We start from the raw sequence: 17,428 nt of genomic DNA on the forward strand, positions 1-17,428 counted from the left end.
ACAGTCTTGTTCTGTGAAGCAAAAGTGTAAAAAAAATAGATAAAAAGTCTGAATCAGACGCTTTGACTAGGCTAATGACAAGATGTCCAATATAGTAAGGTTATGAACATAGAGAGAGGAAGGCAGGCTAGGCCCTGATGCAGGACAGAGAAGAAACTAAATAGTGCCCTAGTCACCCCACCCTGCTGACTCATTATGATAAAGCTCCCCACAACAGTGAACGTTTTTGTGATCCTCTAAATTTCTCACAACACAGAGATCAGAAATTCTCACTCTAGTTCTTAGAAGACCTGAGTTTAAACAAGGTGGTTAACCTGAACTGCATTTAAAAAGAAAAAATAAGCAATTTATAATCTTTTTTATGTTGTTGCTTGTTTTTTTGAGATAGGATTTCTCTGTAGCTTTGGAGCCTGTTCTAGAACTGATCTTGTAGACCAGGCTGGCCTCGAACTCACAGAGACCCACCTGTCTCTGTCTCCTGTGTGCTGGGATTAAAGGCATGCGCCACCACCACCTAGCAACAGTTTATAATCTCTAAGAAAGATTTTTAACAGAACTCAGTCATGCTGTAAACTTAGTCTCAGATTTTCATTCTTTATAATGACAAGAAATGAATTTCTATATTTTATGAGTCACCTAGACTATGATATTCCATCATAGTAATATAAGAGAAGAAGGTTTATGGTGCGACTAAAATGTGTCTCTTTGTTTAATTGTAGAGCAGAAGAGACCCAATCATCAAACACTGGGCTCACATACCTTTGTCTTTAGTTCTCAGCTTTTCAGCTAGAAAAGAAAGTTGCTGCTAGAAGACCCAACTTTCAGGGTTTTTTTTTTTTTTCGGAGTCTAAACTTAATAACTTCTGCTATCTGTAGTACAGGGATCATGAATGGAAGGAAGTGCTGAAAACTCTCAGCCATCTGTCTCCCTGTCCACCCTTTTACAGAATGGCAGTTTGGACAAACAATATCAAGACTGGGTAATCGTCTTCTGACCTAGTTAGACAAAGGAAACTTTTAAATATGTATGAATATTGCTGAATTAAAATCAGTAGGCTGATTTAAGGGTTCTGGTGCATATTAACATTTTGTTATTAACCACTTTAATGTATGAGAGATATTGGAAGCTTCTATTCTCTTGTTAACAAAACAATTATGTTTTAATGTCATACTATGGTAAATAAGCTGGGAAAATGCAATGGCATAGGAGGATTGAGTTAATAATTTAGAATGAGATAGCATTTAATAAATTAATCTGAACTGAGATAAAAGGGTAAAGGCAAACAAGGAATCTGAATACAGCAGTTTTTCTTTATAAGAGAGATTTAAATTGCTGTCTGTTTGGTTCTTTTTGGTTAATGGGTGACCTCAAATCAAGAACTGCTATCAGCTAGTGAAAAAATAGGAAAGTTTGTGTTCATGTCTTATTAAGTTGTAGGATGCCTTTCTCAATCTCTGCCTTTCTTTTCAGTTCCTACCACTGTAGGAGTTTACTTCTCCCGAAAGATAAACAAGTCTAAATGGGAAAGTTTTTGAATACATATTGAAAATATAATTCTGAGAAATATACACTTGTAATGTATATGCTATCATTTCTTTCTACATTTATGGAGTACTATCACTGTGTTAGACTCTTTGTTAATTATTCATTTAATTTTCTCAATGATCACAAATGATTCTGTAATATAATGAGAAACTATAGATCAAAGATGCTTATGAACTTGTCTAAGGATACAGGGTAAAATACAGTGCAAGTATAATAACCTGGAGACAGAAACTAAAGCAGAGGCCATAGAAAAACAATGCTTATGGACTGGCTCCCCTGGCTGGCTTCATATATCCCTGGACCACCTTCCCAGGGATAACCCAGCCCACAGTTGGATGGGCACTTCCATACAAGCCTCACAGGCTTGTTTCCGGGTCAGTCTGACGGGGCCTCCTCCTCAGACGATTACTCCTGTCAAGTTGACAAAACCTAACTGGGATGGATGGGATCCTGCTGTTTACACTGTCAACACTTGGAAATAGCTACTATTTCCTTCAGCAGCCACATAAAATTGTTTTCTATCTAGAAAATGGAATATTAAAAATAAGCTATCAGGCCAAGAACATATAGAGAGGATATAGATATATATCACTAAACTGAAAGAAATCCGTGGAACAGGTTCTAAAATTTCATGTACATGACATTCCAGACAATAAAAAACTATGGAAACAATACAATATTAGGTGGATTACTAAGGGTTAGATGAGGTAGGGGTGAACTGGTGAAGCACTAAGGATACTTTTAGGACAGGTAAACTAGCTTTTAGAAATTAAATTGATGGGTGCATGTTGTTACATTTTTTTCAATTTCACACATGTAATAACAGAGAACGCTGTTATAAATGATTTATGCCTGATGATAATGAAGGACTAAGGTAGGATTACTAAAGGCTTATCAATTATAAGAAATATACCCATTTTTAGGGGTGGGGGATATTGATTACAGGGGAAAACTGTGCATGTGAGAATAGGGAGTGTGTGGCAATCTCTTCTTACATCCTTCTCAGTGTGATGTGACCCAAAATTGCTCTGGGAAAACAATATTTTAAAATAAATGAATGATCAAAGGCATCAGAAAATGGTACCATTACAATTAATGGGTAAAGCTTAACTATCAGTTATGCTTGTGTAATCAAATGAGCACAAAACTATTTTAAAATGGATGCTAAACTAAAATTCAAGCTGTAACCACAAAATTCTGGGGAGAAAAACACAGGTTATATCTTTGTGGCATTCAGAAGGAAAAAGTTCTTGGGCATGATACAGAAAGAAAAAATGATAAATTGGGCTTCAAATTTTAAAATGTTGTATTCATTAACATATATGACTAACAAAATAAATCAAAAGACAAGAATAGTTTGGGGAAAATATTTGTCAAACATACATGAAGTCAAGGAATTCAAGAATATATGAAGAAGTCTCAATGCTTAATTATATACAATAATGTAGATTTTAAAAATGGGCAATAAATTGAAATTCATACTTCACTAAATAACGTTTTTAATAAAAAATAAAATTATTTTTAAATGACATTTATTTTGTAAAGGTTATTAATGGCAAAAGAAAATAACTTAGTTATTAGGGTAATACATTTTAAAAGCACATTGAAATATGACCAAATACAAAGACTAAAATGGTTAGGATAATATATAGATGGTTTCAAGTGCTGGGAAGTCTCTATACTCACCTGTGTTGCTTGCAAGAATATGAAATTATGCAACTACATGGTTTTACATTTTTGAATTTGAACATAAATTGACTTTGTGTTCAATAAGCCCATTTTTATTAATCTACCTGTGATGGTTAATCAATCGTAGTGGCCTCTGGGCCATGTCTGTTGGGGGATTAGCTTGATAAAGTTGACACAGGTGGAAACACTCTTCACCTAGGGTAGCACCATTCCCTATCTGGGATCCTGTATGAAACTGTATACCAGTATAAACAAAGGAAGCAAAATTGTTCTGCATCCACATCAGTGTCTTTTCTGATCCTTCATACGATATGGTCAATTCATACTTCTGTTTTGGCATTCCCGCCATGATATCTATACCTTGAACTAGGAACCAAAATGAGCCCTTTCTCCTTTAAGTTGCTTTTTGTCACAGTGTATGTTTCACAGCAATAGGAAGAAATAAAATATTACCTAAGGAAAAATGTAATTGCATGTGCACTCAGTATAGGTACAGAAATGTGTGTATCAGAATAACTTATAACAGCCTAAGAGTAAAGTGTTTCTAAACAAATGTAGCTGAAAAATGCAACACAGGAAATGACACTGTCTTTCAATGAATACAATTCCCCACTAAAATCCATCAACTGCTATCATGTGCTTCAACATGTATGCAATGTTAAGATAAATATTCAAAACACAAAGATATTATTATGTAATACAATTATATGGAATATTCAGGAATAAAGAATTCATAGTGTCTACTATAGCTGAGAGTGGGAACTATCAAGGAATATTTCTGAGGCAAAAGAAATATTCCAAAACTGTAGTGTAATATTTATCCAACTCTGCAAATTTGCTCAAAATTCTATTCTGGTACTTTTACAGTGGGTAGGTTTTATATGTAAATTATATATGAATAAATATATGACTAAAATAGTCACAAAAAGAGCTTTCCTAGGATGTCTTTATGTTCAATGGCATTTTTCTTGGTTGAATTACCAGGAACTACTGCTGAGTAACAAAGTAAAATGTCATTTGTCATGCCTATGCAGCCCTGGTGACAGCTATGGCCACTACAAGGAATCCTTTTGGCACTAAAATGCAAATATCTCTTCTTGCCTGTGCTCTCAGACTCCATGTTGGCATATTTAGCTCCCACTTGTAATTATTCTCCCGCCAAATTGGGATAAGAATTAACTAATTATGGTGGTGCCTTAAATATGAGCCATATCAAATACCCTATAATCCAAACCAAGAGTTGCCCTGTCTGCAAAAGTATGCCAAGCCCAAAAACCTTGAGCATCTGCTTTGAGACACAACATAAAGGGATTGAACGGATCCAGAGTTTCCCAACCTGTTTCATCTGGCTCAGGGGGAGCATGAAAATTTATTAGATTTATTTTCTAAATATGAGTCCCAATGTGCCTAGGAGAGCGTCAGCAAAGAGTAGTAGAACTAAAGATGTAGTTTAAATCTTGGTCCTCATACATGTGAACTTAGTAAAAGAACTTACCTTGTTAGCCTTATCCAATCCCTGGGAAAAGTTTTCCTACTCCATACGCTACTGTGAGAAATAAATAGGACTGTCCATATAAAGAAAAAGACCTAACATCTGAAAACAGAATATAGCCAACACGACAGTAAAGGTTTTCCAAGAAGCTGACTCCAGTCTTCCTGTCTGTCTTACTCTTCCAGGAATTCTTAAACCCAATCAAGCCAGACATCTAACTAAATATCATCATGCAATGACTCTGGCCCTCTGTTTTCTGGGTAATCTTATTCTCAACTTTGTGTTCAGCAATGTTAGCCATCTCTCAATATGCAGGCTAAGGATCATCTTCTGCATGCTGTTTACTTGAACACTACCTCCTTAAATAATTCATATCTTTAGTTATATGCTTTAAAATGGATTTGGGCATATTTCCCCTGGTATAGAATACCTTTATTTCTGGAAACATACTGAGGTTTCTACAACCTTGTCATATATCCCAACGATGGCTCTTATCACATCTAAAACACATTCACCTTTTCAATTCATATTTTTCACTTTACTTTACAATAAGAATGAAAAAAATCACTGTATGAAAAGCGACATAACATACAAGCAGTGTGACGTTAGAAGTGGAAGCAGAACTGAGACTTCCTGTGGCAGAGACCTTAGCTGTTCCTCAATAGCAATTGTCCTTCATAACTCTATGAGACCACCAATTTTTAGACAACACATGGTCACTCCATATTTTACTTAAATGTGGGTAGGAATTCTACTGAATGACATGCCACATAGCTATTTTTTTCTTTCACCCATGCCTTTTATTCTTATGTCTAGAATACAGATTCAATGTGGAATTACATATCAGATAATGAGGTTGAAGGTCACTTCTCATGGAGACAGGGACAGAAAGTTGAAAGAATGTGACTCCCTGAGACTCTCAGGGGAGATACAGCATCTGCTATAGACTGCTAACATCCAGACATACATAGAAAAGAAGTAAACTTCTAAAGATCAAAATTTATTGTAAAAATATTGCATAAAATAATAAAAGAGAAAAAAGAAATTGACTTCTAGCTCATTTAAGATGTTATTTTTGCTATTATTTTAAATATATATTACTAGAAACTTCTCTTATTGTCCTTATCAATAGTGTGCCACTTGCAGTTCTTCATGATATCCTTAAACATGTATCTTAACTCATTCTTTCATTAATATAATAATTCACTCAATAGTCAGCAAGTGTCTACTTATCTTCTGTCTGACATAAATCAATGAGGTAATTGTGTTGGACAAATGCAATAAATAAAAACATCCTGTTCTTAAATGTATATATATTAGGGAAGTTTAGTTTTCTTAAGATATTTACCAATTCTTATATCAAATAAGCATTTGTCTTAGACTTCCTCTAACAATCCATTTCAAATTAATCCCAGGCTCTAGTGATATATCACAGATAGCATAATACATGTCTAATATGTTCCTATTACTCTATATTCATTCTCTTCCCTTCTTCACCCTTGTTTGGTCCCTGGGAGGATGATCTGTATGAGGCACATCAATGGGCTCTCCTACGTCGTGGTTGGGTTGTCCAATAGGAAGCCTTAGTAGAATTCCAGACAGAGGTAAGAGAATGAAGGCTACATATAATCATGCTATGTATAACATTTTGATTAATGGTAGACACACAGTCACTGGTGGTCCCAAAAGATTCTATCACCTAGTTTTAGTTTGTGAAAGTACGTGTATGAACTCTCACAAAATCACCTATGTTTAGTTCAGTACCCCATTTTTTAATTGGGTTATTTAGAATTTTAAAGTCTAATTTCTTGAGTTCTTTATATATATTTTGGAGATCAGTCCTTTCTCTAATGTGTGATTGGTGAAGATCTTTTCCCATGCAGTAGGCTGCCTTTTTGTCTTATTGACTGTGTCCTTTGCTTTACAGAAGCTTCTCAGTTTCAGGAGGTCCCATTTATTTATTGTTGCTCTTACTGTCTGTGCTCTTGGGGTTATATTTAAGAAGTGGTCTCTTGTACTCATGCATTGAAGACTACTTCCCACTTTCTCTTCTATCACATTCAGTGTGGTCAGATTTATATTGAAGTTTTTAACAGAAGAATCTCAAATTGCCAAAAGATACTTACAGAAATGTTGAACATCCTTAGCTATCAGGGAAACGCAAATCAAAACAACTTTGAGATACTATCTTACACCTGTCAGAATTGCTAAGATAAAAAAACACTAATGATAGCTTATGCTGGGGAGGATGTGGAGTAAGGGGAACATTAATCAATTGTTGGTGGGAATGCAAACTTGTACAACCACTTTGGAAATCAGTATGGTGGTTTCTCAGAAAATTTGGCATCAACCTACCTCAGGATACAGCAATACCACTCTTGGGCACATACCCAAAAGATGCTTAATCATACTACAAAAGCTTTTGTTCAACTATGTTCATAGCAGTATTATTCATAATAGCCAGAACCTGGAAACAACCTTGATGCCCCTCAACCAAAAAATGTAGAAAGAAAATGTGGCACATTTACACACTAGAGTACTACTCACCAGTAAAAAACAAAACAAACAAGCAAACAAACAAAAAACAATGACATCTTGAATTTTGCATGAAAATTGATGGAATTAGAAAACACTATCCTGAGTGAGGTAACACAGACCTCCCAAAATGAATATGGTATGTACTCATTCATAAGTGGATACTAACTATAAACAAAGGACATTGAACCTATAGTTTATGATGCTAGAGAAACTAAGTAATAAGGTGAACTCAAAGAAAAACATATATATAACTACCTGGAAATTGGAAACAGACAAGATCACCTGACAAAATTTGGAGCATGGGGGCGGGGGAGAAGAGAGGGTAGAAGGGGAAGAGGCAGGGAAAAGGGAAGGGTTGAGGACAACTTGAGAGAATGGGATAGTTGAGATGGGGGAAGGACAGAGATGAGAGCAAGGAAAGAGATATCTTGATTGAAGAAGCCATTATAGGATTATCAGAAATCTGGCTCTAGAGAAATTCCCAGGAATCCACAAGGATGAACCCAGCTGAGATCCTAAGTAACAGAGGAGAGTGGTCCCAATCTTAACTTGCCCTGTAGTCAGGCTGATGATTATCTTAAATAACACCATAGAACCTTCGTCCAACAACAGATGGAAACAGAGGCAGAGACCCACACTGGAGCACTGGACTGAGCTCCCAAAGTCCAGTTGAAAAGTGGAAGGAATGAGAATATAAGCAAAGAGGTCAAGACCATGAAGGGTTCATCCACTGAAACAGTTTACCTGAGTTAATGGGAGCTCACCAACTCCAACTGGACTGGAAGGAACAAGCATAGGACCAAACTAGTGCCTCTGAATGTGGTTGACAGTTGCATGGCTAGGGCAGACTGAGGAGCCACTAGTAGTGGCACCGGGATTTATCTTTACTGCATGTACTGGCTTTTTGGCATCCTATTCTCTTTGGATGTATACCTTCCACAAAACAAGTACCTTACCCTTTCTTAGAAGTAGATGGAGGTGGGGTGGGAAGGTGTGTGGAAGGGATGGGAGGAGGAGAGGGAGTGGGAATTTGGGTTGGTATTTTTTTTAAAAAATCTGATAAAAATTTTTAAAAAGTCACCTATGATGTCATTTCTCAGAACACACTCTTGCAACTAAGAAATCTACTACTGTATTTATTGTCTCAGCTTGTTTCCTGAGATGGCTTCCCAGGTTAACAATATGTTTTATGTAACATCACTCTCCTTCTCCACGTGGTTCACTAAATGACCCTTTGGTTTGGTTCAGAAAATCATTTCCTACTTTCCTACCCTTGAACTGTTATTGGCCCTAGAAAATTCTACTGTATCTCATGACCTCCATATGCACTGGATTGAGCTTCTAAATAGTCTTCCTTGAAATATCCTAACGTGAGCCTACCTTACCATTTGCTTCCTATTAGCATGCTATTGATACAACATATGCCCCAATTTTTAGTTTAAAACACAGGTCACAGATAAAAATGGAACCTACCAGATGGGAAGGATGTTAGGTAAAAGGAAGATACTTAGCAAAATATCTTAAAGGATGGAGAGTTTAGAGTATAAGAATATCATAATGATAAAACTTGGCTCTCAAGTATTTGTGACACATGTACCTTCTATATTTCTCTCTCATTTAAGAAATATATTAAGAAGTGGGACTTATGGGTGAAACCCAACGGCACTAAACAAAGTCCATTTCACTACCATGGCAGGCCAGGAGCTCTAGTATTATCTTAAAAATCAGTAATACATTAGTGTATTTACTTGGAATCTTTGGTGATTTTCAGTATCTCTGTTTCAGGGCACAATACAGAATTACAGAATGAACCATAAAACCAAATTATTATTTGCTTGTTCCTGTTTACAGATCAACAAAATGAGGGAATCCAGTGTATTTAACGAACAGAAAAACTTCCAATTCTGTTTTTGTCGGACAAAAATGAGGGAAAGACAAAAAGAGAACCTAACGTGACCCCCTTATGAGATGCCCACATCCTAAGGCACAGAAATTGGAATATGTTGTTTGGCATGCAATGTTAGTGTACAGGTAAGATTAAGTTAAGCATCTCAAGACAATGAGAGGGATTACTTTGATGAGCTCTCTTCAATCATAAATACTCTTAAAAGTGAAAGAAGAGACAGGTGAATGAGAGTCAGTGTGACTTAGCCAGCCATTTCTGGCTTCATAGCAGAAAGGAAGTACAAACCAAGGAGCTTCTTGGTGATGAAAAGGCACACCAGTGTAGTCTCTGGAGCCTTGACTAGCACACAGATCTGTGGATATCACCACCTTAGCCCAGTGAAACCTACCTTGGACTTTTAGCCTCCAATATTACAAGACAATAATTTTGGATTAAACCACCTAGTTTGAATATGTTTTCATATTAATGGCTAAAGATCAGTATGCAATGGAAGATTAAAATCTTTATACCAGGAAACTAAAGTCAAAAAATGAACATAAAACCAGGAAGTGAGTGAGGGCAAAGACAGCAAGCACATCCAGTCAGCACTCTAGTAGCTTGGTTTCACTAAGAAACAAATTCAGAAGGTTGCTGTCATGAGATGCTTCCATGACCTTTGTAGCACCTAGCAGGCACCTTCCTTTCTCTTCAGTGACAATGTGATTCTCCAGAACTCTTTAAAGAGAGTCGTTTTAGTTGTCTTCATAATAACAACCATCTGTCCCAAACCTTATTCTCTTACTGCCTGGAGCCATAAAAGCAAAGAATCACAAGTTCAAAAACAATACCCCAAATAATCATTACTTGATTATTGCTGAGCATGATAATTATTTAAAGCTTATTTCTATTTACTATTTTAAAAATTTGTGAGAGCATATAGTCTACATATACTTTCTAAGGAACACAATTTTTCATAATTTGTGTTCTACAAAACTCCATTGCAAGTTACCATTTCAATGTTTCAAAAGGGGGATCCCAAACATGATGCTGGCCTTACCACACTCTGTCCAAGCTGCTCCCGGAAGAAATAATCCATGTTTCTTTTTTGGAGGCTGTCGAGGTAATGCTGGAAGCGAGTATATGTGTATGGGTAGCAGTAAGCAAACTGGTAAATATCATCTTCTCTGTCAAAACAGAACGCAAAGGACATCACATAATTCTTCCTGTGGTCTGGGCAGCGGTAGTAGTAAACATTTTTAGGTGGCAGTCTTTGCCTATAAGACACAAACAAAGACAGTAGTTCAAGACTCAAAAGGTAACAAACAGGAATGAATGTCTAGGAAAATGTCAAGAACTACACTGTCAGGGAGGAAGAGAATGATGAAACTCCATGGGCTCACAAACACATGGTAAAAAGGCATCACTTTGTCAATCATTTGGAAAATGAAAAATTAAGAAAGACTAAGCCAGTTTTGTACATTTGTTTAGCCCTATTTGGACCATTTATTATATGCCTAGGTATTGTGTGAGAATTTGGGAATACAATAGCAAATATTACAAACAAGGGCTTGGTCTTCATGGAGTATATATTCTACTAGGAAAACAGCCATTGAATTCAAAATAGACAATATAGTTACAGATGGTGTGGTGTTTTGAATAATAATGCCCCCCCCGAAGACTCATAGTTAAATGCTAGATCCGTAGTTCGTGGAACTCTTTGGGAAGGGTTAGGAGGTATAGAGTTGTTGGAGAAGGCGTGTTGCTGGGGGTGGAATTTGGGGTTTTAAAAGTCCATGTTCTTCCTAGTTAGATCTCTTTCTGCTTTTGTACTTACAGATAGAGTTACAAGTTTCCAGTTCCTGTTTCAGCTCCATGCCTGCTTACCTGTTGCCATGGTCCCTACCATGATGGCCATGTACTCTAACCATCTGGAACTCTGTGTCCCATATCAAATATATATTTTTAAAATAGTTACTTTGGTCATGGCATTTTATTACAGCAATTTAAAAGTAACAAAAAAGTTCTAAGAAAAATAAAAGTTTAACATGTGAGAGACATCAATGAATAGACACATTTCTCAGGGAAGTCAGGATTTGTTTTCTATTATTAAAACCAAGTCATATATTAAAATTAAGTCATAGTTTTAAAGTAAACTAAAATTCATTGTGAATAGAGAAGAGAAGGGAACAAACTTTTCAACTTTACTCTAAATTATTACTGTTATTTTCTACAGAGCATTATGTAGGACTAATTTTTAATATTTTATTAAATATTTATTTTTTATATATTAATATGTATATTGTGATAATATTCTTCCTTTATGCCCCTCCAACTCTTCCTGAGTCTACTTCTACCTCCTAGCCCTTTCCAACTTTGTGTCTTTGTTTTTAATATTCCATTCAGTCCAATTTGTATTGTTCATATAAGAAGAGGTGTGAAGGCATTCACAGAAGTACAGTTAAACTATTAGAACTACACCTATTAAGAAAATTAATTCTTTCCTAGCAGCCATTACCACCAATAGCTCCTCAGATAGGGGTGGGGCTAAAACCATCCTCTCTGTTCCATCCACATGTTCCATGTTGACTGGCTTGATCTTGTACATTATGACCATGTAGCTGTTATAAAGAATACATTTAATTGGAATGATTGACTTATAGTTTCAGAAGTGCAGTTCATTATCATCATGATGGGTTGCATGGTGGTATGCATGCAGATGTGGTCCTGGAGCTGGGAGCCATACCTCTTGCAGTCAACAGGAAGTTGACTGATAGTCTTACTGAGGGAAGTTTGAACAAAGAAAACCTCAAATACCATCCCCATCATAACACAATTTTCCTCCAACAAGGATATACCCATTTCAACCAAGTTACACCTCCTAATGCTTCTCTCTATGAGATTATGAGGGCCAATTATATTCAAGCTACCACAGTCTGTGAGAATTATTTTTCGGTAATAGCAGAGATGATATAGCACTGATGCTTATCCATATATTTGACTCAATTAGACTTAGTTATCAAATATTTTAACATCTGATTATATTAGAAAACAAGTAGATGAAATGGCAGGGCATGACATCTAAGATGAATAGGAACATGAAGTTGCTGAAGAACATCACAGTATGAAAAATACACAACTCAAGCCAAAAGAATTGAAATATTCATTTAAAACTCATTGGTGCTATCAGAGGATGCCCATAATTATATTTAGATTCACCAAAGGCATTCATTTGCCACCTACTCCCAAGAATATGAAGTAATAATCCTTTCTTAAAGTCTTTAAGACAAATCTGCTATGTACCCCTTTTAACCAGATCACTATCCTGAACCTTCCTATATTGAAATTCTGGAGCCACTAGTGATGGGGTATAGAAGTAATGGCCTGGAAAGTGTGCAGGGAACAAAAAATAAAGTTATTTTCTGATGCTTCTGTGTATGGAGTATAAGAGAATGAGAAATAAACACTCTCCTTAAGAGTACCAGGTCTTGGTTGATGGTTTTACTATAAAATATTAAAGTACTGGGTGCCAAGTGATGACAAGAGAGGTGAAGGAAAAAGAAAACAAAAAGGATGAGATTATTAACTACAACATTTAGTTCAAGAGGAGAGTGTGAATGATGGAAAGGTTTATAGAGAAGGCATGGGTGAAAAGGCAAAAACAAAGGGAATAACTGTGCAGGGATGCTGGCATCAAGAAGACGTGCTCACAATTGTGTGTGGTTGAAGATACAAGAATAGTAGGGTGAGAAGGAAGTTAGCCCTAAGACCTTGGATTAATAGAAAGAAAGCTAGTGAAAGAGTTTTGAGGTCTCCATGCAGTGATGATCACTCCAGGTCCTGGCTAAGATCTGAGTAAGAGTCTCCTGCAGCCCTAGGTTTAGCACATGTTCCTTGGCAGGCAATGCTTATAGCCATAAGGTCCCTCGTGCTATGACATTATTTCCAACTATTTGCCAGTCAATTCATCCAACGTCTGCAGTTTAATTACAGTTCTCCTATATTTCTGATCTTTCACCCAAGTTTAAGTTGTTTATGAGAGGCTATTGTCTCTACTGAACTTGTTAATGTTTAATCAGAATTATGTGCTTACAGATATCCTGATTCCTGTCCTGGGTGGGTGAGAATTCTTGATCTGACTGGTTGGCAGAGTGGAGGTAATGGATCTTCCAGTAATAATTCAGGAAAGCGGAGACTGTTTGGGGCTGAGATTTTCTAGGTGCCATCAAGGATACACACAGAAACCTGCTTGAGAAGGACTCATCAGTCAGGTAACGCAAGGATGTTAACTGTTTTATACACACTTAACACTCACACGCATCTTATGAGGTGCTGGTTTATTACCATCCCCTTTGTAGAGATAAGAAAATGAAAACTCAAAGAGGTAAAAAGCTTCTCAAAGACCCAAGTTTAGTAAGTATCACAGACTGCATTATAGTATTCTAGTATGATTTTCTGTGTGTACAGACAGCACTGACCATCTGCCAGACCATTCTAAACATTTTGTAATGAACTAGCTCCTTAACTTTGCACAATATTCTGAACTTACTCCTCCTAACTCAAAGTGATGAGAGTGATAATATAATTGAAACCCTTCTTAAGGGAAGCAGGCTGTCTGCAACTCTCCGGGAGACCACTGGAATGAAATTATCCAAGATCCTGTCTTTTTAGAGACCCAGGAAAAGTCCAAACACTGATATGTATGCTCTTAGGACTGAGCATGAATGTTTATCAGCTCTGAGAAGAAGCCATTGTTTAAAGTCCGTCCAGATAATAGAAGTAGGCACACAATGCATAAGGGAAGTATGTAGATCTCATTCCAAGACTCAGTAGTGTGTGCAGGTGGGGGACTGTTTACACATACACACACACATACACATGCATGTGTGTGTGTATATATATGTGTGTATGTTTATGTATATATGTGTGTATACGTATATATGTGTGTATACATATATATACACACATATATACATCTCAACCTCCCACAAACATTCTCTGTGCTGCTCTATTATACCCAGTATCTCATTTCATCCACTTTTTTTCATTGTTAGACTGAGCTTCCTGAGAGAAGGGCCCATAGAGACCTTACTGTTACTACTCCAGGACCTATGCAGAATTTTACATAGATCAAGTGGTAAAAACAACTGATAAATTGAATAAATAAATAAATTTATAAATAAATAATTTCAGCCTCGCTAACATAAGTACATTGTGCCCTCTCCATGTGAAACTTAGGACCATGTCCTAGATAGATGATGATTTCATGTTCTTTTTATAATGTATTCCTTCTAATTGTAGTTGACTTTCTCATATATTTCTATAACATATAGTCTTCCTATTATAGAGAAGTCAAGTTCAAGTCAAAAGAACTTTATTTTGACTCTTCACCAGTAGCTCCATAAAGTAGTAACTGTTATAAATACTTAGTGTAGACTTAATGTTTTTTTGAGATTCATATCAAAATTTCCAGAAGCTAACATAATGCCTGACCCTGGAGAAATCAATACATGCTTGCTAAATGAGTGAATTTTGGATTTAATAGTGCATGAATGAAGTGGAAGGCAAAAGTTTACCTCCCATTTACCATCTTCTCTGCATTCTCTTGAAATCCACTGACTAAATATTCCAAATGTCCTTTTAGAGGTTACTAGGACATATAAAAGATGAGAAACTCAGGGCCCAAGTGTATAAATCTCTCTAAATTTGTATTCTCAAATTCTCCTCAGGACCCTGAAGTATAGGATTTCTAATTTCCTCTCCGGTGAAGCAGAAAGTGTCCACTTGCATATGTAAACTCTAAGTTTAGGGTCTTTCTTGACAGCAGGCAATTTCCTCTTCAAGCTAACAGAACAGGAAACAGTGAAGAACCAGTCTCATGCTTCATCTATGATACACTAGCCTTTCTTTCTTCTGTACTTGTCTGGAATGACTGAGACCCTCATACTGTAAGTCCTAGCAGAGGTATCCAACATAGCATCACAAAGTCATTCAGATATTCCCAAAGTGCCACTCATAGCAAACCTGTATGCTATATTGCACTGTTTGTTGTACGCTACTGTCTGACTAGTAAGTCCATATTTTTTCTGCCACAGTAAGCCCGTGCTACGTTACATTGGCACAGTTGTGCTGCTAGTCTTCTTGTTCCCTTACTTCATCGATCCTGGGTCACAAACCAATTTGGTATCCACATCCTTGTTACATTCGAAACCGAGATAAGTTTCTGCTCTTTTTCCTTTTATGAGGGCAGCAGGATATCTCAAATTTGGTCTATGCTACACATGGCCTTTCTTCTGGGTTTTGCTGGAAGGATTGAGTCTATCATCTAGTTAGAACCAGTTGTCCTCTGCCGTGTCCTCTCATGTGTCTGGCATAACGAGACACCTGGCATAGATACCCATATTATAAATCTACTCTTCCTGGACAAATGGAACTCATTCCTCCTAACGCCAACACTATCTTCTCCCAAATAATTATAATGCCCCTGTCACCGGCAGATCCGCTCTTATCTCTTCTCTCTGCACTTTGTCACAGCTAATCTCTCTGAGACACTGGGAGGGAGAGAAAGAGCATGAGGCAGTGATCAGACACGGGCAACACATTTTTACACCCCCGTGCCTAATCAGATTACCATTTTATCAGCTAATGGACACAATGGGTGGGAGGAGAGATGTGGTGTTACATATTGCCAGTTGAATTTATGATAACAAAAAGATACTGCTCCTTTCTTGAATTAACCTTTTTGTCCTATACACTGTATTCTTTATTTTTCAGTTTATTTTATAACATAGGGATTTTTTTTTTAAATTTTGTCACTGCCTTCTGGTGAAGGACACCCACACACTGTGGCAGCAGCTGTTTCTATTAATTCCAAGTCATTAGAAAATTAAAATTAAAACCAATTATTTTGGCTGGTTAAGAGCCAGAGAAGAGCTGAGAATTATTATTTTCATGGTCATAGACAGCAACAATATTCCTACCTGTGGCTGGCTGCTGGAAAAATGCCAACCCATATCAAAACTTTAGGGACCATGCCAGAAGAGGCTCTGAGCTAGAAACTTTATCTCCCTCCTCTGCTTCTGAGAAACAGCAAGATGATGATCCAGACGGGTTTGGGTTGAGTCCATGCTCTTGAATTCTTGCCTACTTTGAGCTTTTGCATGAAATGCGGTCTCTACTCACTTCTTATATCCATCTTATAATGCTGAGAAACTCTTAGGTAAAGTAAACTGTATTTCCAGACCTGTTATTTGCTGAGTCTGGGACAGTGTATGGGAGCACAATGCTGCCTTTTTTTAATGCTTTTATTGTTGTTGTTGTTGTTTGCTTGTTTGTTTTTTCACAACAGAGTTTCTCTGTATAGCCCTAGCTGTCCTGGAACTAGCTCTTGTAGACCAGTTTGGCCTCGAACTCTTAGAGATCTGTTTGCCTCTGCCTTTCAAGAGCCGAAATTAAAGGTGTGCTTAAGAAGCAATGCTGTCTTCTTCAGCTAGAGTAGTGGGGCCATAGCCTCACTGTTTCAGGGATACAATGAAAATTTGGACTAAGTTTGCTTTGTCATTCATTGTGAGTGGAACAATGACAAGGGATCAGGTGATGAAGTCACCAGGACAAGTGAGATTTTTAAAGAACCAACATCTATGTTCAATACCAGCTCTGCACACCTTTAGAAATGTAATCATTGTATAGTAGGTACTAACTCACTTCCATTACTTATCAGTCATACATGCAGCATTGAACCTGGGTTTTCTCACCTCTAAAATGAAAATGCTATCACGGATTGGCTGTGAAGAGTAGAAACTGACACGCAGGAGCTCAGTAAATGGCACGTAAGATTTCCATCACGCTACAAGAAAAATAGTGCTGTGCCCTTACTTTCCCTAAGACAATGAATTTTAGGTTCATGCTAGTGATTTCGGTGCATGAAAGAGCAGGGTAGACCACAGTAGGGGACCTAGAAAAAAATGACATGGAGAGAAACTAATGTTAACTGTTTCTCTTTCTTCCCACGTTCAGTGTGCCCAATAGTATAATTTTGTTCAGGTGGTCCTCTCTCATGGAAAAAAGTTATGTGCAAACAGAGGATGGCAATTAACTCCTTTAGCCCCCAATTGTAGTAAGTTCTAAGGAAGAACTAAATGAACCCAGCAGTTTCATATCAATGTTGGTCAAATATCTCAAATAGCAATATTTAACAAAATTCCAGTGTAAATCAATTATTTTATCCAGCTAATGGAAAACTTTTGGAACTTCATTATCTGGAAAATAGACTACTTCCTTA

General features: G+C 36.9%; 1 protein-coding gene across 3 annotated transcripts in view; it reads right to left on the bottom strand.

Moving 5' to 3' along the window:
* LOC125412531 (BEN domain-containing protein 5) overlaps positions 1-17,428 on the bottom strand; it is a 1,187,626-nt gene that overhangs the window by 484,850 nt on the left and 685,348 nt on the right. For all 3 annotated transcript variants that reach the window (XM_048453388.3, XM_048453389.3, XM_085686420.2), the window contains exon 5: positions 10,208-10,424. In XM_048453388.3, coding sequence (XP_048309345.2) covers positions 10,208-10,424 — 217 coding nt within the window. The remainder of the gene's footprint in view (positions 1-10,207; positions 10,425-17,428) is intronic.

The sequence above is a fragment of the Myodes glareolus genome, chromosome 3, assembly GCF_982192425.1.
Source record: "Myodes glareolus chromosome 3, mMyoGla1.1, whole genome shotgun sequence".
NCBI classification, from domain to species: domain Eukaryota; kingdom Metazoa; phylum Chordata; class Mammalia; order Rodentia; family Cricetidae; genus Myodes; species Myodes glareolus.